This window comes from Grammomys surdaster, unplaced genomic scaffold, assembly GCF_004785775.1.
Source record: "Grammomys surdaster isolate TR1022 unplaced genomic scaffold, NIH_TR_1.0 239, whole genome shotgun sequence".
Lineage (NCBI taxonomy): Eukaryota > Metazoa > Chordata > Mammalia > Rodentia > Muridae > Grammomys > Grammomys surdaster.
Window position 1 is genome coordinate 3,580,967 of NW_021604684.1, and position 23,719 is coordinate 3,604,685.

General features: G+C 42.4%; 1 protein-coding gene across 2 annotated transcripts in view; it reads left to right on the plus strand.

Annotated features, from left to right (window-relative positions):
* The first annotated feature begins 1,310 nt into the window (after positions 1–1,310).
* The window catches only part of Ptpn2 (protein tyrosine phosphatase non-receptor type 2), a 64,187-nt gene continuing 41,778 nt past the window's right edge, over positions 1,311–23,719 (plus strand). The window contains exons 1-2 of one of the 2 annotated variants that reach the window (XM_028774276.1): positions 1,311–1,490; positions 18,030–18,120. In XM_028774276.1, the coding sequence (XP_028630109.1) occupies positions 1,422–1,490; positions 18,030–18,120 (160 nt within the window). In that variant the 5' untranslated portion in view covers positions 1,311–1,421. The remainder of the gene's footprint in view (positions 1,491–18,029; positions 18,121–23,719) is intronic. The other variant, XM_028774275.1, reaches the window with a different exon arrangement.

Sequence of the window (23,719 nt, forward strand, 5' to 3'; positions counted from 1 at the left end):
AAGGAAGGAAGGAAGGAAGGAAGGAAGGAAGGAAGGAAGGAAGGAAGCTGGGGCTATAGCTAAGTAAGAGCGTTTTCCTAGCATATGGAAGGCCCTGAGTTCATTTTGGAAGTGGAAGCCATAGCTTGGAGGTTGGGTTTGACTTTGAGACCTTTTCAAAATAATACCAACCAACTAACCAACCATAAAAACCAACCCCAACCGCAACCCATCAAACCAAAGAATGTTCCTTGATGACACATTCTACTTGGGCTTTCCATCCCACAGTGGCCACTAGCCCCATGAGGCTGCTGAGTAAGTAAGCGGACAGACACTGAGACATGGAATTGCTGTATTTAGTGATTTTGCTCTTTGTGCTCAGTGCTGGGGTTGAACACAGAGCTTCACTGAATTCCTAATTCCAGAACCGAGTTAACTGTAGATAAAATTTTAAATTCAATACCGGACAACACAGCTCATGTTTCCCTACCCCTTCACAGTTCTTCATTTGATCTTGGCCAAAAGGCCCAGAAGCATTTTTTTCCATCTCTTAAGATTATCAGATGGCGCCGGGCAGTGGTGGCGCACGCCTTTAGTCCCAGCACTTGGGAGGCAGAGGCAGGTGGATTTCTGAGTTCGAGGCCAGCCTGGTCTACAGAGTGAGTTCCAGGACAGCCAGGGTTACACAGAGAAACCCTGTCTCGAAAAACCAAAAAAAAAATCAGATGGTAAGATTTTTAAGCACATGAGTTCACCAACATTGAGTTATCTTAAATCTGAGGCAAAACGATTTCCGGAGCCAGGCCCTTGTTACGTAGAAGGGGACTTACATGTGCTTTCAACAGACAACACTAACTTTGGAGCTGTGAGTTATACTCTAAACTAAACAAGACATATTCTCCTAAATGCCTTCCTTTTTCCTATAGTGATTTGTTTGGCACAAAACTTGTTGAGATTGACATCACCCTAATGTGTTTCAAAGTTGGACACAGGCCATTAGACTAACTTATATGGTATTTAAATAGAACTTAGAAAGATACTGCAGTTGAGAAAAAACTTGAAGACTAAGGAGAAAAGCAGAACTGGAACGGAGAGGAAGACAAGAGCTGGCCAGAGACTTTCCAGGGACTTTCTCACCTCCTGGGCCAGACTCTGTCCAACGTAGCTCCAGGGAGGCGCCAGGCCCCGCCCCTCCCACCTGGGCAGTCTCTGGACCACGCCCCCTCCAGCCCCGCCTCCTCCACGACGTCCGACCCACGCGGCGCCCAGGCGGCGCGCTGACGTTCGACGCTCCAGGTACTTTCCCCAAGGCCGGCTTGGCTCAACGTGGGGGCGGGGCGGGGCGCGGAGCGCGCATGCGCCACAGTGCCAGCGCTCTCCCCGGATAGAGCGGGGCCCGAGCCTGTCCGCTGTGGTGGTTCCGCTCGCGCTCCCCCGCCGCCATGTCGGCTACTATCGAGCGGGAGTTCGAGGAATTGGATGCTCAGTGTCGCTGGCAGCCGTTATACTTGGTGAGTCTCAGGCCCGCGCGTCCCGGTCTTCCGAGGATCCGAGCTCGCGCCTGCCGGCTCCGTGTCACCTCCCCCGCCTCCCGCTCGGGCGGAAGTGGCGAGCGCGGGCCGCGTCAGGGGCGCGCCTGCGCGGATAGTCCTCTCCACTGTGAGGCTTTAGAAGGGAAGCACCGAGTTGGCTGTAGGCTGTTGGCTCCGAAGGCGGCTCTACAGCGGCGCCTGCTGGCTGCCCGGCCGGCCTCGGCGTGTGGTGCGCTGGGTGGAGGGTCGAGGGGCACCCGGCGCGGGGTTGGGACGGTCTCCTCTCCTGCTTCCTTGCTAACCGCGTTCTTGTCAGCCGATGTTCGGTGCCTGAGCGCGCTGGTAGTCGAAGCAGCGAAAAGGACGAGAGAGCTCTCTGATCGGGGCCAGCGAAGGCAAAGCGGGGTCTCACAGGGTCTCGGTCACTGGCGGTATTTCGGGGGCCTGTGGCGATTTCAGAGCCGGAGCTGAAGCAGCGGCGAGAGCTCCTGAGGGCTCGGGGATCGCCAGTCTTTTCATTGGCTACTTTCTCCGGGAGAGCGGGTCATCTTCTACTAGAGCTTCCCTGAACAACAGAGGCTTTGGTTGTATTATGGTTGATTAAAGTAGCGTCCTCTTCAGAATTTCTTTAGCTTAGGCGTACTTTATAGATGTATATGTAGTACACCACAGATATTTATATGAGTTTTGCAGTTGGGTGCATTTCCCAAATGAGTGCACCGATAGTAGTAGCACTCAAACTAACCAACAATTCTTTCCGTCCAAAAGAGGCCACATGTCTATAGGCTGCTTCTGTGCTCTATCACCAGGGAATAACCTTACCTATTCAGCTCATACTAAGGTCATCTTTACTACCAACGATTGTGACTACCTTTTTACAGCGTGTGGGCTCCCTTTTAATCCAGGCAAAACTTTCTCCCCTTAAAAATGATTCATTGCTTACCATTAACGTCTACCCAAGATCAAATTTAGTGATTGATGAATTGTTAAATATGTCTCCTTATGTTTTGGCTCATTACTACAGTACAGAAAGAAGATGGAAAGCTTTCATTCTTTTAGCTCTGGATGAGTCTGGGTTTTCACTATTCCATTTAATTAGATGACAGTAAAATTTCTTTTTGTTTAGGACTTATTTCTTCCATCCTCCTTTGAGATAAGGTCTCAGTCTATAACTTTTGCTGGCCTGGGACTTGCTTTGTAGACCAGTCTGACCTTGAACTCACAAATCACCCCTTCCACCTCTGCCGTGCTGGGATTAAAGGTGTGTGCCACTATTTCTGACTAGAACAGATTTTCTTAAACACATTAGTAAGGAATGTATTAAATACCCTGATGTGCCATGTTCCGCATACATTAGAATAAGGCTCTAGTTTTTATCTTCGTCGTCGTCATCATCATCACCCCTTTGCTTTATGTGGAGATCAGAGGAGATCTTTCAGATTTGATTCCATACCACATGGGTCCTGGAGATCGTGTAGAATCTGTGTTACCCTATATATTGTTTTGTAACAGGGTCTCATTGTAGCCCAGGCTGGCCTTGAAGTCCTAGTCTAACTACCAATTTCAAAGTTCTGGAAAGAAATTGTAGAAAATCTTAACTGCAAATTCTAGTGGATTTGTGTATGTGAACTTCCAGGTCTCTTTTTGTATGGTCACATTAGTTTTAGCAGAGACTGCTGCCTCAAAAATGCCAATGACAACAGAAGTACTGAATCAAGAAGGAAAATTGCTGGGTGGTACATGTCTTTAATTCCAAAGTTTAAGAGACAGAGGGAAGTCTGAAGTGATTTTATTTTTGTTTGTTTTTGAGACATAGTCTCCTTATGTAGCTTTGTTTGGCTTTGAACTCAGATTGTCCTGCTTCCCAAGTGCTGGGACTAAAGTCATTCGTCACCATGTCCAGCACAGATCTGAGTTTATCCTAGCCTGGTCTACATAGTTTCAGGCCAGCCAGGACTACATAGTAAGATGTAAATACATACATACATACATACATACATACATACATACATAAAGCTGGGAGGGGGACTGGAGAGATGGCTCTTGGTTAAGAGGGCTTGTTTTCCCAGGTTGATTCCTAGGACCCACAAGCAGCTCACAACTGTTTAACTCCTGTTCCTGGGAATCCAAAGTCATCCTCTGGCCTTCAGGGACAACAGTTCTGCACATGGTACCTATGCAGACAAAATAATAGTTATTATTATTTTTATTATTACTATTATTTAAAAAACAAGGGTTAATACTATAACTCAATTTAGCCTAACATATTTATTTTCTGAGACCAAGTCTTGCTTAGTATCACAGACTGGCCTATAATTTACTACTAGGCTTGGATTTGTGATGGCCCTTCTGCCTTAGTCCCCCAGTTGTTAGGATTATAGAGAAGAGCCAACACATGTGGCTTAATTGGGTGCATACATGTATGTCATTAATGTCTTTAAGAAGTCAGTGAAAGTCTTGATCCCACTTAACAGGAAAAAAAAAGCACTAATGCTGGATGGTGGCTCAGCCTGTAACTTGTCAATCAGGCTGAAGCAGGAGGATTGTTGAGAATTTAAGACTAGCCTGCAGCTGGGCTTTGGTGGCTCAAGCCTTTAACCAACCCCAGTAGAAGCAGGCAGAATGATTTCTCAGTGTTAAGCCAGCCTGTGTTATATAGTGAGTTGTAGGCCACCCGGGACTAAGGAGTAAAATCTTGCGTTGAAATAGAAAAAAATCTAAATAAACAAAAGCCAGTCATAGAGACATGTTTTTTAATCCTACCACTTAGGGAGTGGTTCCAGAAAGTATCTGGAGTTTAAGGTCATCTCCAACTACCTGTGGAGTTCTGGGTCAGGCTGGGGAAATTGAGACTGTCAGATATTAAAAATCTTGCTGTCAAGGTTGCTCTGTGGGTTAACAGTTCCCCAGCCTGAAAACTTGAGTTTAGTCCTCTGATTCACAAGGAAGGAGAGAACCACCTTTCTTTCAGAAATGGTCCTTAGACCTCTCTATACCTGCCTTTTTGTGTCCACCCATAATAGCAAAGTTAAATAAAATGTAATCTTAAACAATTGGAAGTTCCAGGAGCTGGCTTATTTTATTTGCTCAGTGTGTATTGTGAAAGCATAAAGACCTACCTGTGTTTAGATCTTCCCCGGTTCCTTAAAAAGCCAGGGTTGTGGCTCTAATCTTGTGCTGGGGAGGTTGGAGACATGCAGATCTCGGGAGGTCACTGGCCAGCCAGCCAAGCTGAAGCAATGAGCTCCAGGTTTAATGAGAGACCCAGTCTCAAAAGATAAGAGTTTGGGGGCTGGAGAGCTGGCCCAAGGGTTAGGAGCACTTAGTATAATACTCTTGCAGAGGACCCTAATTCAACTCCCAGTGTCCACATTAGGTAGCTCAGAACTGCCTGTAACTTCAGTGCTAGGGGATCTGACGTCTTCTGGACTCTATGGGGAGTGCAATCCTGTGCACAAACACGTTTACACACTATTAAGAGTAAAGATAAGGAGCTGGAGAGATGGCTCAGCGCTTGAGAGCACTGAATGCTCTTCCAGAGGTCCTGAGTTCAATTCCCAGCTGCCACATGGTGGCTCACAACCATCTGTAATGGATCTGATGGCCTCTTCTGGTGTGTCTGAAGACAGTGACTGTATTTACATAGATAAAATAAGTAAATCTTTAAAAAAGAGTGAAGATAAAATCTTAAAACAAAAAAGGTATAGGACTGTCAATGGCAAGATGATTCAGAGAAGCGTGTATCACCTACCAAGCCTGACAGTTTGCTTGATCCTTGGTACCCACATGATGGAAGAAGATAACTGATTCCTGCAAGTTGTTCTCTGACCTCCACATGCCTGCATAGCCTTAAGTAAATGTCAGAAAAAAATAAATACAGGCAAAAATACACTTACTTGTATTCACTGAAAATTTCTTTTTCAGAACCCCTCCATAGACAGGTGCCAAGATCTTTAGGCAGAAGAGTAGTTCTGTGCTGGCACTTTCTTTTCAAGCCCAAGAGCATTAAAACCATACTATGCACATTGGTGTTACAGTAAAAGCAAGTCAGGAGCCACTGAAGCTAATAATAGAAAGCAAGTCAGGACCAGTTTGGATTTAATGTTTGCTTTCTTAGTATCTTGGAGCATCCCTTTCATATTCCACAGAGAAGGCTGCTGACAACATCAGTGCTGTCAAGGCTCTAATTCTATGAGTCTTGAGGACCTCTTTGGAAGTTCATACTTTGCTTTTTTGTTGACTTTTTGGTATAGTGGGTAGTGTGTCAGTCTCATAATCTGAAGGTCATATGTTCTCAAACTTTTAAGTATTGGGTACTAGTATTTGGCACTGAAGATAACTGTTTAAAGACAGTACTACTCATTGGGGTTCAACCTGGTGAGAGGAAGTAAATGACTAAGCAAATAAAAACATGGAAGTGAGGGGTCTGGTGGGGCTCGGCAAGTAAAGGTGCTAACTGAGGCTTGGCAACCTGAGAGCTCTACTTGGAACTCATGTACAGTGGAAGGAGAGAACTGACTTCACATTGTTCTCTTCCATCACATGATGTGGCATACACAACAATTTGTTTGTTTTGTATGTGAAAGCAAGGTCTGACGTGGCCTGCATGAAGCTCTAAGTTCAAACCCCAGCAAGATTAGGTGTAATGATGCATGCCTGGACTTCAACACTCTGGAGGTAGAAGCAGAAGGATTAGAGATTCACTGTCATCCTTGGGTACATAATTTGAGGTTAACCTGGTCTCAGAAACAAGAGGGAGAGTAAGAAGAGGATTGGAGGATAGAAAACAAGATGAGCATTATATATGTACATGTATGAAATTGTGACGGAAACAAAAAGGTTCTAAAACTTTGACTTAAAAAATGTTTAGTACACAGCCAGCATTAAGTAAAGGATGCAGAGTGAATGAGTATTTGTGGAACTATTTCTCAAAAAGTAGGGTTTTCCCCCCTAGTTTGTTTATTTTTGGTGTGTGTGTGTGTGTTTTGTGCCTGCATGTATTTCTGTGTATCATGTTTGTGTCTAAAGCTCTAGGAATCCTGAAGAGAGCATCAGATTTGCTGGAACTGGAGTTACAGATGCTTATGAGTCACCATGTGGGTGCTGGGAATCAAACCTTAGTCCTCTGGAGAAGCAGCCATGCTTTTAATTGATGAGCCATCTTTCCAACCCCAATAGTGAAGTTTCTTGAGAAAGGAGTGCTTAACAGTCTTGAAGGGCAGATTTGTCCATTAAGAAAAGATAAGGGAAGAAAATTAGTGTTACAGGGGAAAAAGTGTGGGAAAGCCAGAGCATCCATCTACTGCTCAGGAGATCCCAGCAGTGACTTCTGGGGCTGGGCCTGCTGTGAGTGTGAAGTGTGGGAGAATAAGGCCGAGCCTGGGGCTGTTAGAGATCCTTAATAGAGACTCACAAAGGAAATTTAAATCTTCAGTATTATTTTTACTTTTAGTAAGGTCATGTTGATTAGATAGGGCTAAGTGTAGACAACACAGAGAAGTCTGTCAAGTCAAGCTGAATTCTTAAGCCTTTGAATATAGGCTGAGGCGAGAGAAATAGAGGAATAACCGGGTTGAAAAGTTAAAGTATGTCTGGGGAGATGGTTTATGAAAATTGGGAGATGGCTATGCAAATCTAAGTGCTTTCTGTACAAGCCTGATAACCTGTGCTCATTTAAAACCCAGTAAAAATAATGCAGATGTATTAATCCTAGCACTTGAAAGGCAAGATGGAAGGGACAGGAGAATCAGCTGGAAGCTCTCAGGCCAGCTAGCCTGGAGTAGACAGCACAGAGACTTTGCTTCAATAAGGTTAAAGGCAAGAATCGACTCCTGAAGTTGTCCTTTGACCTCTGTGCCTTGGCATGCATGCCCCACTGAAAGCACTAAGTTAGAGTAGATGTGATTGAGTTAGTTTTAAGATACTAGAATACCTGAATGTAGAGTTCAGAAGAGAGGACTTAGCTTATACATACAATTAAAAAATATGAACATATAGGTTGTTTTTAAGGTTTGAGATGACTAGGCCCTATTCAGCAAGATTATCCAGATAGCCAGGTGTGTAGGCATACCTTTGATCCCACCCAGTTCTTGGGAGGCAGAAGCAGGCTGGTCTTCATGAATTCAAGGCCAGTCTGACCTACGTAAGTGATACATAGTGAGGCCCTGTTTTGAGAAAACAAAACAAAAACTTTTACCCAGGTAACATATAAATGATTTGGCAATACTGAAGGCCAAGGATGTCTTCTTGATTGCTAGCAGTGTTTTTAAAAGTGGAGAAAGGAAGCTTGCAGTGAAGACTGGAGATAATAACTAATAAAGCAGGGAAGAAAAGCTGTCAAAGAACTTGGAGAGTTGATAGTCTGCAGGGCCATGTGCTACAGGGGAGCAAATGCAATCAAGGCTGAACGGGCTCTTTGGATTGAGCTGACAGAAGATATGTATTTATTTATTTATTATTTATTTTTGGTTTTTTTGAGACGGGGTTTCTCTGTATAGTCCTGGCTGTCCTGGAACTCACTCTGTAGACCAGGCTGGCCTTGAACTCAGAAATCCACCTGTCTCTGCCTCCTAAGTGCTGGGATTAAAGGTGTGCACCACCATCACACGATTCTGACAGATGATTTAAAGGGCACTTTCAGGTTTACAGTACTGCAGAGCTGGGAACAAAGTTGGAAGCAGTGCAGAGAAGTGGAGCTGTTTGAGGAACTTAACTTGAAGGGAAGAATGGGGAGAAGTAGCTAAAGTGAAGCACAGTTATTTCTCTCCTTCAGCCCTGTTATCACTGCTTTCCCAGTGCTCACATGTAAAATTCAGCCCTTCTGCCTCAAAACTGCCGGGGGTACCTCTGTGGCTTCATTTCCCATGCCATTTTTCTTCCCCTCCCCCACTATGGTCTTCTTGGAAATGTGTGTATCCACTTATCCCCTTGAGGCCTCTAGAATGAAATTTCCTTTGCACAACTGCTCTCCTGTTGCTTCTTTCCCCTGTTGCTTAATACCTCCTGCTCATGTCTGAAGTTGGACTAATTTGGGAAGCTTTCTCCCCTACCAGTCCATGCTGGATCTGGGCAAATCTTTGACAGTAGGGTTGAAGAAATGCAGAGGATCTGTGTTTGTCCCCAGCACCCACATGGGAGCTCACAAATGTTTGTAACTCTTGTTTAAGTGTGCATTCTGCATTATTACAAGTAGTGATGCTTGTAATGTTTTATGAGTTCTGCTTTTTCTGGTAATGCTAAAGGAGCTAGGAGAAGAAAGGATTGCTCGCAAGGGTAAACCAAGATGCTCAGCTTTTAGCTGCTCAATGGACATGAGACTGTTTACTTCGTATTTTATTACAATTTTTGCAGGCAAGAATAAATTGAATATTTTTGGTTGAGGTTCTGACCCCCTAGTCTTTTTTATTCCCTATAGACAGTTTTAGAGCATCACTTTTGGAATTAGGTGTGGTAGCACATACTGATACTAGCACTTGAGATACTTGGATCTTAGAGGTCAGTCTGAGCAGTGTATCTAGTTTCAAGTCAGGTTATGTAATTTAGCATCATCCTATTTCTAAACAAAACAAACCCCAAGAAGCCATGATTTAGAAGTTAAGAAGAGTTTCCTGTTTGTTTGTTTGGTAGGTTTTTTGAGACAAAAAAAAAAAATCTCAGTGTAGCCTTTACTTGAGAGTTCACAATGTAAACCAGGTTAGGCTCCAACTAAAGCTCCATCCTCTTCTGCCTCCTCAGTTCTGGGATTAAAGCCATGCACCACCATGTCCTACTTTTTGTTTTGTGAGACAGATTTTATAGCTCTTACTACTTTACTTTAGAACTCACTGTTTAGCTCAATTTAGCCTTGAACCAATGCTAATTCTCCTGCATCAGTTTCTGAGTACTAGGATTACAGACATGGGTTATCACGCCTGGTGAATGTTGTTGGATTTGGTTTTTAGTTTTTCAGAGGATACCAGTACTGAAGGCCCTGGCTTCAACATGCTAGCTAGACAGATGTTCTACTACTGAGCCATAGCCACAGTTACCCCTCTCCCCCCACGTTTTTTGAGCTAAGTCTCTGTAATTTACTGGCCTTGAACATTCTTTCTCCTTTAGCCTACAAGTTGTTGGGTTTACAGGCCTGGGCCACCAGGATGAACGAGATGAAAGTTCTTGATTTATAGAAAGAAAGAGAAAAACACAATGCTGGAGTTGCTAAAATCTATATTAAGGCCAAATCTTCAGCCTGAGGAATTAGGAGGATAAAGAAATTTGCTGGTTTTGCTGTTGTACTGAGTGTAAGTGTGCTAAGATGGAAAATCTTCAATTGCAGAGCTGAGTATTATATGGTGTTACATTCACTGGGGAGCAAGGAATGAACTCCCACAGATAAGTCCCTTGGACTACTGTACATATTTATACGCTCATCTATAAAGTTATTTTTAAGATTATCGCCAGGCAGTGGTGGCGCACGCCCTTAATCTCAGCACTTGGAAGGCAGAGGCAGGTGGATTTCTGAGTTCAAGGCCAGCCTGGTCTACAGTGTGAGTTCCAGGACAGCCAGAGCTGCACAGAGAAACCTTCTCTCGAAAAACAAAAAAAAAAAAAAAAAAAAGGATTATCTTTTGATGTATAGTCTGATGGCTTATTATTAATTTTTGCTTTTGCTGATGTATAGAGTCCTAAATTCTTGTAATGAATATGTCTTAATTTATTGAAAGTGCAAAGTTCTTTTTCTCTCCAATAAGATCACAAATAAAAACTCAAAGAAAGGCTAGGTATAGTGGTGCAGAATCTCTCTAATCCTAGTCTTTAGGAGTCAGAGGCCATTAGACTTCTCAGTTTCAGATGAGGCAGGGCTACATAAGTGAGACCCTGTCTCAAAAAACAAGAGTACGATTCTCTGGCCACTTGGTAGCCTGGTTCTTCTGAGTTCTGTGATTACAGGTGTGAACCACCACACCCTCATGTTGTTTTGGAACAGGGTCTCAAGTAGCCCAAACTGACTTGTAACTATATAGCAGACTGGCTTTGAACTTATAATCCTCTTGCTTCTACTCCAAAGTGCTGCAACTGCAGGTATATATACCACCATGCTCAGAATATTTTGTATTTTAAAAGTAGGCGTTGGTTATGAAAACAAAAGAAAACATAACACTTATAAACTAGGTGTGGTCTGTATGGGTGTAATCCCAGAATTTAGAAGTCTGAAGTTAGGAGGTTTGCCATGAATTTGAGGCCAGCCAGGGCTATAAATATAAAGTAAAACCATATTTCAAAAAACAGACCAAACCAAGAAAACCCAACCAAACAAAAGCTTTGCATGAAATCTTAGTCCATTTAAGTTGATACATACAATGTAGAAAAAAAAAATCTATCATTTGTAAGTACAGCCTGTTCATGCCATACATGTATGTATAGAGGTCACCTAAAACTTTTGGGAGTAGTTTTCTCCTTCAGTGAGTTCCTAGGATAAAACTCAGGTCAAGTTTGTGTAGCAAGCCCCTTTATCTGCTGAGCCATCTCAACAGCCTGAAACTTAAGATTTTTATACATACTTTTAAAATTAAAAGGTTGTTTCAATATGTAACACAGCAGAAAAATTTCTAACTAAAAACATTTGTGTCTCTCAGTTCCACTAACTTCACTGCAGTAAATTCTCCCTCTCCCAAATTTGTATTTAGACCAGGTAACACTTCAAGTTAATTATAAAAGCTGTTTCTAGAATATATGTACAGATACACACACACACATCACTTATTTGAATTATCCCCAAAACATATAACATATATGTACACATTTTTATGTGTGTGTACGCACATAAAAATAGTGCTTGGTCTTGTATTATTATTATTATTATTTTGATTTCTCTGTGTAGCCCTGGCTGTCCTGGAACTCACTCTGTAGACCATAGACCAGGTTGGCCTCAAACTCAGAAATCCACCTGCCTCTGCCTCCTAAGTGCTGGTCTTGTATTCAAATCTCACCTACCACCACCATCAGGTTCTATTTCTTTGAGATAAGCTCTTACGTATCCCTGGCTGGCCTGGCACATGTCATTTTAGCCTAGGCTAACTTTAAACTCAAGGCACTCCTCAGTTTCCCAGGTGCATGTGTAACCTATGCCCAGCTTACCTATGGTCTTATTTCATATGCATAGTTTCTCTCTTCCCTCCCCTCCCCTTTTCTTCCTTCCCCTTCCTCTCCCTTCCCCTCCCCTCCCCTTTCCTTCCTTCCCTTTCCCCTCCCTTCCTCTCCCCTCCCCTTTTCTTCCCTCCCCTTCCCTTCCCTCCTTTTTTTGAGCAGGGTTTCTCTGTATATCCCTGCCTGTCCTGGAATCCACTCTGTAGACCAGGCTGACCTTCTGAACTAGAGATCCAACTGCTTCTGCCTCCTAAGTACTGGGACTAAAGCTATGTGCCACAACTGCCCCAGTTAATATGCATAATTTTCAAAACAATCTACCCCCTTTTTCCTTAAAGTTGTTACTATGTTATAACCTGCTGTCAAGGACATATCAAAGAAGGTGAGCTATACTAACTATTAAGAGGTTATAAAAATGCATTGTGTTTCAGGGTATATTTTTGTGGTTTTAAAATTTATCAATCCTTCATATGAAAGAACCAAGTACGATCGCATTAGATGCTCCACTTTTATACTGAGTCAGATCAGTATATTGTCTTAGAGTTTCTGCTGTTGTGAAGAGACACTATGACCACTGCAACTCTTACAAAAGAAAACATTTAATTTGGGACAGGCTTCAAGTTTAGAGGTTTAGTTCCTTATCGCCATGGTGGGAAGCATGGTGGAGTGCAGGCAGACATGGTGCTAGAGAAGGAGCTGAGAGTTTTACATCTGGATTCTCAGGCAGTAGGAAGGAAGAGTGAGCCACTGGGCCTAGGTTAAGCTTCTGAATCCTCAAAAACCCTCTCCTAGTGCCTCATTCCTCCAACAAGGTCATACTTCTTAATAGTGCCACTCCCTTTGAGACTTTGAGGTCCATTTTTATTCAAATTATCACATGAACTTAAATGAAAAAACAAATCTTTGCAACACATGCCTTGGGGCAACAGTAAACTTTCTAGTGCTCCTGTTCTCTGCAAATGAACATTTCCTATTTTCTTTCATCCTAGGTGCTCTTTTTCTTTGTAGACCTGGATAATAATATTAATCAGTAATAATCATGCTACTGACTCAGATGTTTCTGTCTTGAAATTTCCTCCACAAAGAAATTAGCCCATTACTTTAAATTTAGCTTCATGTAAATTCTTAGGGCACTGGTAAAAGATAGCCAGATTTATTTTTTTTTTTTTTTTGCTTATTTTTTTTTTTAGCTAAAATTTACAGGAATAGTCTGTATCCCAGTTACTAATAAAGTCCTTGCTTACCTCTGACACCCTGTGAACTGGAGCTGTCCTGGTTGTTCTCAGCACTTGTCTTACATGCTCCTGCTAGTTCAGCTCATTAAGTACTGCTTATAACATTCAGTGACTTTTCTAACTCAGACTTCCAAAATCTTCCACATGCCTCAAAAACAAAACAAATAAAACATGGCCAGCTTCTCTACTTCTTGGTTTCAATTTATGTATTGATTTGGTTTTTTTTTTCTGTCATAAAATACGATGACCAAAAATTCCTTAAGGAAGAAAAAGGGTTATTTGGCTTATAGTTCCAGAAAAGGAGTTCATAATGGTGGGGAAGACACAGCCACAAGTAGCCCAGAAAACAGAGTGAAGTGGAAGTGGATGAGGGTAGGAACTCTCAGATCCTGGTGTTTGCTCCAGCAAGGCTCATTGTCCTTAAGGTTGATAACCTCCCAAGTAGAACCACCAATTGACAACCAAGTGTTTATATAACAACAGCTAGTGGGGGCATTTTCATTCAAACTGCAGTAATGCTGCCAGATGCTTTTTTTTTAAGTGCTGATTCTTTGGTGAGAAAGGCAACATATGACACAGACTTTCTTGAGGCTCTTTCTTTAATGATCATCCTATAACAAATTGCTTTAAGGATTCTATAAATGGATCCTTAGGAGGATCTTCTCAATTCTGTGATCTTTGTAAAAGAATTTATTTTATTTTATTTTTTTTGTTTTTCGAGACAGGGTTTCTCTGTATATCCCTGGCTGTCCTGGAAGTCACTCTGTAGACCAGGCTGGCCTCAAACTTAGAAATCCGCCTGCCTCTGCCTCCCAAGTGCTGGGATTAAAGGCGTGTACCACCACTGCCCGGCGGTAAAAATTATTTTACGGTCTGGTTTGTTGCAATAAAAACCCTGAAAATATGGTAATGACTGTAATGTACACTTCAGTGATTTTGTAAGCATAAGTGTATCATCAAGTACCATTCTTCCCCTAGTAATGTAGAAGTATAGTTTATTGCTTCTTTCTGCTGCAGAAGGGGAAACTTTTAGCCCCAGAATGCACATCAGTAGGTTTCACAATGTAGCCTTGGTGAATAGCTCAGTTGTTAGTGTTCCTTGTCTCTTTTGAGAAACTCTTTGTATTTCACTGACTATACTAAATGATAGGATACATGCAGGGAAGTGGAGTACCTTTGAGTGGGGGCTGTGCCAAGTTGTGCTGCTAAGAAATTATGCCATGTAACATGTTAGAGGTTTACTGGGGGAATGGGGAGACTGAAATGCCTGGACTGGGGACATTAGGGAGAGAGGAATACAGATAGAAAAAAAAAAAAAGAACATGACAGGAAATGAGAGAGTGTGGGGGGGTGGGGTGGGGTGGGGTGGGGTTAGGTGGGGGTTACACACTGCATTCACCTGCCACACCTGTCATGCCTGTCGGCTGGTGCGGAGGATGACATAAGCTGCCTCTATGTCCCTGAGGGCTAACACTAAATGTTCATAAAAGTTATATCTTGGCTAGTGCCCCCCCACCCCAAAAAAAAAGAAAGAAAAGAAAGCTGTACAGTGAGTGTCAGATGGTAGTTTGTGATGAGATTTGATTATATTCTGTCTTAGGGTTTTTGTTACTGTGATGAAACACTACCACCAAAGCAAGTTAGGGAGGAAAGGGTTTATTTAGCTTATATACTCCACAGCACTGTTCATTGAAGGAACTCACACAGGGCAGGAAACTGGAGGCAGGAGCTGTTACAGAGACCATGGAGAGGTGCTACTAAGAGGCTTGCTCCCCATGGCTTGCTCAGCTTGCTTTCTTATAGAACCCAGGACCACCAGCTCAGGGATGGTCCCACCCACGACGGGCTGGGCCCTCCCACATTGATCACTCATTAAGAAAATGTTCACAGTTGGATCTTATGGACCACTTGGGATTCCTTCCTGTCAGTTAACTGTAGCTTGTGTCAAGTTGTCATAAAACTAGCCAGCACATTCTCCTCATTATCTAGACTCCTGGTTTAGCTGCACAGGAAGGAAAATAAAGCAATAATGGACAGTAGGTTTATATTTTTTCTGTGACAAGAGTTCTGAAGATAGAGCTGCTGCTGTGACTCCCTAATGCCGTTGATGGTAGCCTTTAATTTCTGTGTAGCTTTTCTTGGAATTTGCCTTTTAAAAAAAAAACAAAAAACAAACAAAAAAACCCCCCAAAACTAGCGATCACAGGAGGTTCCTGTCTACTCCCAACCCTTACTCCTGGATGTCAAAACCCAAGAGAGGACAGGAGTTAGCTGAGGCAGTTTTCCTGTATTGATATACGTTTTATTTTTGAAGCAGGATCTTGTCTTAAATCTTGCCTTTGATCACTACCTCCTGGGTTCAGGTGGTCTCACCTCAGCCAAGTAGCAGCTACTGCCCAGCAGCGTATCCAGCATATCTAGTATCCAGGTCACTGAGCCGGCTGCAGTCATCAGGATAAACCTTTTTCTACAACCAAGCCCAGTGCTGCTTCTTATTTCCATTGGCCACCTTTTGTCACAAGCCTTTTTAAAGTTTGAGACAGGGTCTCATTCCTTATGTGGGTGAGGCTGGCTTCATAGAGATCCACCTGGCTCTGCCCCCCTAGTGCTGGGATTTAAGACTGCACCACCATGTCTGGCTCTCAGGCCTGTTCTTAACTGTAAAGTAGACCTTTTATCAGGTTCTTGTAAAGTAGAAAATCAAATTAGAAACCTTCAGTTAGAAAGAAGGGAAAGTGAGATTGACTGTTGGTATGCATCTCTGGAACTGCTCTTACACTGGCCAAAATTAAAAACACAGAGAACAAGTGGCAGATTGAAGATCTGAGAGAATAAATTCACTAAGAGAGTTCTTTGTGTTCTTAGCTAACAAAAGAAACTAAGTCATGGCTCTATTTTCTTAGGACTGAATATTTGGACTAGAGTGTACATATGACATTATTTTGTAAATCTTAAGTCCTTCTTGCTGTATTAGCTCCTACCATCTTTTATTTATTTATTTATTTATTTATTTATTTATTTAATAATACATTCTAATTAATTCTTTGAGAACTTCATATCATGCATCTTGATCATATTCATATACCCCTGTTCTTTCCCTGAAACTCTCCCCAGGTCCATCCGATTCTTATCTCCCCCACCACATTGTCCCCTTTTTTATTTAATTTTTTTTGATTGATTAGTTTTTATTTTATGTGAATAGGTGTTTTGCCTGCATGTGTATATCTGTATCTTGTGTATTTAGTGCCTACAGAGGTAAAAAGAGAGTGTCAGATCCCTGGAACTGAAGTTATACATGTTAACCACTATGTGGGTGCTGGAAATTGAATCAGTGTACTCTGGAAGAACAATGTTCTTAACTGCTGAGCCATCTTTCTGGCCCCTATGTTTAGTATTTTAAGAAGAGACCAGGCCTGGAGAGATGGCTCAGCGCTTAAGAGCACTAGCTGCTCTTCCAGAGGTCCATGAGTTCAATTCCCAGCAACCACATGGTGGCTCACAACCATCTATAATGTAGTCTAAAGCTCTCTTCTGGCATGCGAGTGTACATGAATATAGAGCACTCATGTACATAAAATAAATAAATCTTGAAAAAAAATCCTTAAAAAGAGACTGTCTAGCTGGTGGTGATGGTGCAGGCCTTTAATTCCGTGAAAGGCAGAAACAGGTTAATCTCTGAGTTTGAAGTTAACATGGTGTACAGATTGAGTTCCAAGACAGACAGGATACCTAGACTGTCTTGTTGCAGGTATTCTGATCATCTTTGGTTTTTTTTTAAACATTTTTTTTAAAGATTTATTTTATTTATGTGAGTACACCAGAAGAGGGCATCAGATTTTATTATGGATGGTTGTGAACCACCATGTGGTTGCTGGGATTTGAACTCAGGACCTCTGGAAGAGCAGTCAATGCTCTTAACCACTGAGCCATCCTGATCGTCTAACTCAATCTTTCTGCTTCTCCTTCCTAGATTTTTCTTTAGCCTTATATATGTAGGAGTTACCTTGTGGATTTAGTAGCTGGCTAATCACTGATTAGTTCCCTTCGTTTTGACCAGTTGTGAATTACCGTAATGGTTTTGTCTATTACAAGAAGCTTCTTTAATAAGGAGTGAGTGAGTGCTACACTTATCTATGGATAGAAGATGAATGTTAGGAATGGGGTTGGGAATTATACTTTGTAGGTTTTTTGTTTTGTTTTGTTTTGTTGAGACATGGTTTATCTTTTTAACAGAGGCCTAGATGTCCTGGGTTCACTTTGTAGACTATGCTGGCTTTGAGCTCACAGAGAGACTCCTGCTTCTGACTCCCAAGTGCTGGGATTAAAGGTGTATACCATCAGGTCCGGTCCTCCCCGCCCAACATTAGTAATTGTTATAGTGTATACTTATAATTGTCTGTCTAGACTGAAAAATAAGAACTAGCAACTGATAGACAAGATTGACTGGAAGATAGGATTATACAACAGAACAGTTGAATATTCTTGTGAAGGTATCATGGAGGGAGCCCTATCCTCTGTTCACCAATAAATTTTTTCTCTCTCTCTCTCTCTCTCTCTCTCTCTCTCTCTCTCTCTCTCTGCATCCATCCACCCATCCATCTGTGTATCCATCCATCTATCCATCTATCTGTCGTGTCTGGCCTGAAACTTAAGTGATCCACCTACCTCTGGCTCTTGAGTGTTGAGATTAAAGACATGTGCCACCACACCCAGCTACCAGTAGTTTTTTTAAAATCCCATTTACAGTTGCTTGAGAGTTAATAAGATTTCTCAGATGAAACCATTAGCATACTTTTCTTGAAAAATAAGTTAAAATATGAGCTCTAACACAAACGGAGGGAATAAATAGGAGCCAAGCAGCATTCATTTCCACTTATTTAGACGTTACTATTTAGCATTAGTAACTAAAAGTTAATCATCTTGATGATAAACGGTATTTTGAAATAGAATTGCAGTGTGATAGAGCAAGTGTAACTGGTAAAATTTAATAAATGGCATGGCTCATTTCTATTAGTGTTGTGAGGTTTGTTGTGATACAAACTCTGCTTTGTAGAGTACTTAATGTAAGTGCTTAATGTTATCCTATTTGGCTGGGAGAATATATGTTGCTATATAAAATTTAAGAGGAATATTAAATATATATTTTTGTTATTTTAAGGAAATTCGAAATGAATCTCATGACTATCCTCATAGAGTGGCCAAGTTTCCAGAAAACAGAAATCGAAACAGATACAGAGATGTAAGCCCATGTAAGTACTGTGGGTTTATGTGCATGTGTATGCTTTTTAGTTTGTTTCAGGAGACTTGATTCGGTGACAGTCTTTGGGTAAAGATTGACTAGTATAGCAATTTTTAAATTTTTATATACTTTTGTTTTGTTTGAGACAGGCTTTCACTGTGTAGTCGAGGCTGTTCTAGATTACCATGTAGCTCAGACTGACCTCAGATTTGCAGCAGTCCTCTTGCCTCAGCCTCCAGAATATTGGGATTATAAGTGTCAGCCACCACACCAAGTTTAATGTCTACATTTTCTACATTTTCTCTCTCTCTCTCTCTCTCTCTCTCTCTCTCTCTCTCTCTCTCTCTCTCGTGTGTGTGTGTGTGTGTCTAAGGTTGAAGTTGATGGTCAGATGTCTTCCTTGATCACTCTACACCCTAGAGATAAAGTTTGCCTGAACCCAGAACTCTATTCCAGCTCGTCTGGCTTGCCAGCGGTAAGGCTGCCATGCCCACCTGGCCTTCCAGACAGGTTCCAGGGATCTAGACTCTACCCCTTACATTTACTTAGTCATCTCCCCATCCCTCTTTGGTTTGAGGAGCATCTAATTAACTCTTCTAAGATCTGGTAGAATTCAGCACTTAATCTGTCTGTTTCCCTCAGATGGAGGATGTTCCTTATTCTTTTTTTTTTTTTTTTGGTTTTTCGAGACAAGGTTTCTCTGTGTAGTCCTGGCTGCCCTGGAACTCATTCTGTAGACCAGGCTGTCCTCGAACTCAGAAATCCACCTGCCTCTGCCTCCCAAGTGCTGGGATTAAAGGCGTGCGCCACCACCGTCCGGCTAGATGTTCCTTATTCTTGCTTCCTATAACACCTCAGCATTTCCTAGCTTTATCCAGGGTTCCTCAGTCTGCCAATGAGATGGCCCCCACCAAGGCTCTCCTTCCCTGTTGTGCAGATCTCTTCTCCAGGCTTCAGAGCTACTTAATGCGTTCCGTGTCCTCCCCCTCCTCAGCACATTCATCCTGGTGTCCTTGTATCTGAGTAGACACCATGGAACACCAGCCTTAGAGTTCCTAGACCTCTTCAGCGCTCTTTACTTTGATCCTCTGCCCACAAAGAAAGCAGGGAGGGATTTTTTTATTTAGTGGCAGGGCTTCCTGCATCTGTTATACTGTCTTTCAGCTGTGACCTTTCTGGGTCAGCCTCCGAAGTGCTGGAATTCCAGGCCTGTACCGCCACACCCAGCTTTCACCCTGTACTCTTAAACCCTGCTGCCTGCCTGAAGGTCACTTTCTGGGTGTCACCACTGCTTTTTGTTGTTTTTGTTTGTTTTGTGACTATTTCACTTGGAGTATATATGGTTTTTCATGGCACTGGGTTCTTTAGTACTTTGACTTTTAGTTTACTTAAGTGTTACCATATCCTTCTGAAGACCTCCGCAGAGGGGAGACCCTCTCTCAAGTCTCAGAAAGTCGCGACCACCCAGTAATCTGCTCGAGACACCATGTACCGGAGCAATTTCGAGGTTTATTAGGGCGTGACAGCTAGCTGCCGGTCAATTCGTATGCCCACGCAGGAGCTGAATTGACCCCACAGCCAGTTTGAGAGGGGTTTTTAAAGGGAAAAACCACAAACCAAGGAATGGGGAGGGGGTGAGGGGTTGCTAGGGTGGTATAACATAAAAGTAGTGGAACATTCCAAAGGAACCCAACCTATGGGAGTCAGGGTCAGGTGAAAACTCTCTGTATGATTATCTTTCTCAAGAATGTGGTCCTGCCCTGTTACTTTGGCCTTGCCCTGTCGCTGCAGTTACCAACTTGGTTCCCAGCTTGGTTCCTCCTAGTTCACTTGCATTCTTTCCTTTCTCTTTGCGATAGGCCAGTTCCAGTAATGGTGACTGGTCTTTCCACATTCCTAACTTGCTTCATGCCTCGGTTTCTCCATGTCTTTATAAAGAAAGCCTAAAGAATATTTTATATGTCTAAAAAGAATTCTATATACCCAGTATCTATAATTTTTCACTCTACACTTCCTTAACCAGTCTGTTACTCATAACTGTTTAGCTGTTTTATTCTAACATCTCTTTGACCTTAATTCTCCAACTCGTGAAGCCTCAGTTTGGAAGGCTTTGTATTCTTTGTCCCCTAGAGAGTTCAAAAACTTTAGAGTCAAACAATAACATTTAAGCTGTAATGTGCCACCTGGGAAGTGCCTCGGCTCATACACATCCCTGAAGTTCCAGAAGCAGAGCATCTGTTTCTCCATTGCTTTTCGAGTCCTTTGTACATCCCTTCCTTCCTCTCTCCTCCTGGTGGACCTTGCTATCTTTAGCCTCTTTGTCTCTGCTTTTCCTTCTTATTTCATAAATATGCTGTAGAACTACCCCCCCCCCGCTTTATTTCCTAGGTAGATTTGTGCGTCTACACAACAGGGGTTTTTTGTTTGTTTTTGGTTTGAGATAGGATTTCTTTGTGTAGCCCTGGTTATCCTGGATCTTATTCTGTAGACCAGGCTGGCCTCAAACTCACAGATATCCACCTGCCTCTGCCTCCCAAGTTCCAGGATTAACGGTGTGCTGTACCACCACCACCACCACTGCCTGGCTGTACCCAACAGTTTAAAAAGAGTATCTTCTGGGTCTGGAGAGATGACTTAGAGGTTAGGAGCACTGGCTGCTCTTACAGAGGACACAGGTTCAATTCCTAGCACCCACATGGTGGCTCACAGCACCTGTAACGACAGTTCTAGGGAATCTGATCCCCCCTCCTCACTTCTGCAGGCACTTGGGCACACAAGTGGTTTATAGCTATGCATGTAGGCAAAACACCCATACACATAAAATTAAAAAATAAAAAAAGAAGCTAGGCAGTGGTGGCACACACCATTAATCCCAGCACTTGGGAGGCAGAGGCAGGCAGATCTCCAAGTTTAAGGCCAGCCTGGTCTACAGAGTGACTTTTAGGACAGCTGGGGGGGCTACACAGAAAAACCCTAATCTTGAGGGGAGGGGGAGGAATAAAAAACCAGATCAATTCTACTTTCTGTCTGTCCTGATCACCTGTGCTCTCTTCAGGCACAGCTACTACACTCTCCTCACTGGAACTTAAAGACATAGTGGCTCACAAAACACCTGTAACTTCAGCACGTCCAACAGACGTGTATATTCTCTCTCTCTCCTTCCCCCTCCGTCCCTCCCTCCCTCTCTCTCTCTCCCTCCCTCCCTCCCTCCCTCCCTCCCTCCCTCCCTCCCTCTCTCTCTCTCTCTCTCACACACACACACACACACACACACACACACACACACACACACTAAAATAGCCTCTATAGCTCCATTCTATTACTGCTTTCTTCCTTTCTCATACTATCCAAGTTGTTTTTCTGCCCTTTTAAGGCAAAAATTTAAATTTGTCATCATTATCATTCTAGACTTTTTATATACCTTTATGACGCTTTATACACATCTAGATTTTTCTTATAGCTATTTTCCTACAAATTATTCATTTCAATAAGACTCAACTACTTAGCATTCTCCCATTATGACTAGTTTCTAACATACTGTGTTTTCAAATATGGTGCTCACTTACTGAAGTATTGTTTCTTTCTTCTCTCTTTAATGACAGTGATAGTCTTCTCCCTGCAATACCAACTCAACAGCCTTTTCCATTGGCTGGTCTTTTCACCATATAAAGGAAGTTGTGGAAGCAATGTTTTGTATGTGTGTGTTTGTGGAGGTGCGGGGTTTAATGTTTTGTGAGACAGGGTTTTCTGTCTATTATGTAGCCCTGGCTATCCTGGAACTTATTCTTTAGACCAGGCTGGCCTCTAACTCAGAGAGATCTGCCTGTATCTGCTATCAGGAGGCAGATACAGTAGTGGGGTCACTGTGAGTTTGAGGCCAACCTGGTCTACATAGTGAGTTCCAAACCAGTTAGGACCATATATGAAGATCGAAGATTCTGTTTCATAAAACCAAATAAATAAAAGCTTCACAGATTTATGATTCTATTAATATGGCAGATCTATAATCATAGTCCATTGCTGCAACAGAACAAGAATATTCTCAGTAAATATGTGTTTAAATGAGTTGATACATGGAGAGAAAATAACAAAAAGTTAGAGACTTCTTACCTTCTTCCTCCAGTGAAATGACATGGTGCTTTTTTGGAGAGAGGATTTCAGTATGTAGCCTTGACTCACCTGAACTTTTTACATAGATCACCTGGCCTTGAACTTATAGAATCAACCATCTCAGCCTCTCATTTTGCTAGGATTAAAGGTATATATTACCACACCTGGCAACAAGTCTGTGTTCATGGGCTTTTAAAATTTATTCTTATTTTATGTATATGAAGGTTTTGTCTGCATGTAGTTCTGTTCCACACGTGTACCTGATACCTAAGGAGGCTAGGAGAATGCGTTGAATCCCCTCGGACTGGAGTAACAACAGATGGCTGTGGGTTCTGGAAATGAAAACGAGTCTTCTGGAAGACCAGCAAATATTCTCAACTGCTGAAGCATCTCAGCTCTTTAGCTCCGTGGATCTTTTTTGAGATAAATTTCATACTGTATCCTAAGCTGACCTCAGTTGTGGCAACTCTTCCTGCCTCAGCTTCCCAAATGCTGGAGTTACAGTTGTAAGCCACCACAGCTAGCCTTATTTTTGGCTTTTTGAGAAAGGAATCTCCCTTTCTTAAACCCAAGTTGGCCTTGAGCCTCCTTCTTCTGCCTCCAAAGTGCTAAGACCCTGTGTACTCGTGGAGGACACAGTATTACAAAAAAGTTGATTTATCTCTTGCCTGTCATTGAATCTCACGAGGGGCAGAAATTTGAATTTATTCAAGATTGATTTCTTACTTAACCCTCCATATCCTATGAAGATATTGTTCCTGGAAGTGTACTAAATATTAATTCTGCATTGCCAGAGGTGCTGAAGATTGCCCTTGTCCTAGCAAAATGGAATTGACACAGTAGTAGCATGCCCATCTTTATGTGGGATTCATCCACCTGTGACATGTGTCAGGTTTGCTGAGCACAGAATCAATCTCATTAGGGTTAATGACTAGAAGCTAGGGAAAAAAGCCTCTGCAAGACTAACCAAAAAGGAAAACTTGGTTAAGTGCTTAGTGCTTAAGTGCTTAGTTTCACTTGTATCATGGTTAAGGACTATACCAAAGAATCTCAGATTAGTGATGTCATTGATGAATACTTCAAATGCAAAAAGTGAAAAATAAAAACTTTTCTTGGGAGATAGACGGCTCAGTGTGTGAGAGTGTGTGCTCTTGCAGAGGACCTGGACTGAGTTCCCAACAGGACTGAGTTTTTTTTACAGGTTGCTCATAAACCTTCTCTAATTCTAGTTCCAGGGCATCTGATGCCCTCTTCTGATATCCATTGGTACCAGGCATGCACATGGTATACATAACATACATGTAGACAAAGTAGTCATACACCTAAAAGTTAGATACATACATTTATAAAAAGGTGGGTTTTGTTTTGGTTTTTTTGTTTGTTTGTTTTTCGAGACAGGGTTTCTCTGTGTAGTCCTGGCTGTCCTGGAACTCACTTTGTAGACCAGGCTGGGCTCGAACTCAGAAATCCACCTGCCTCTGCCTCCCAAGTGCTGGGAT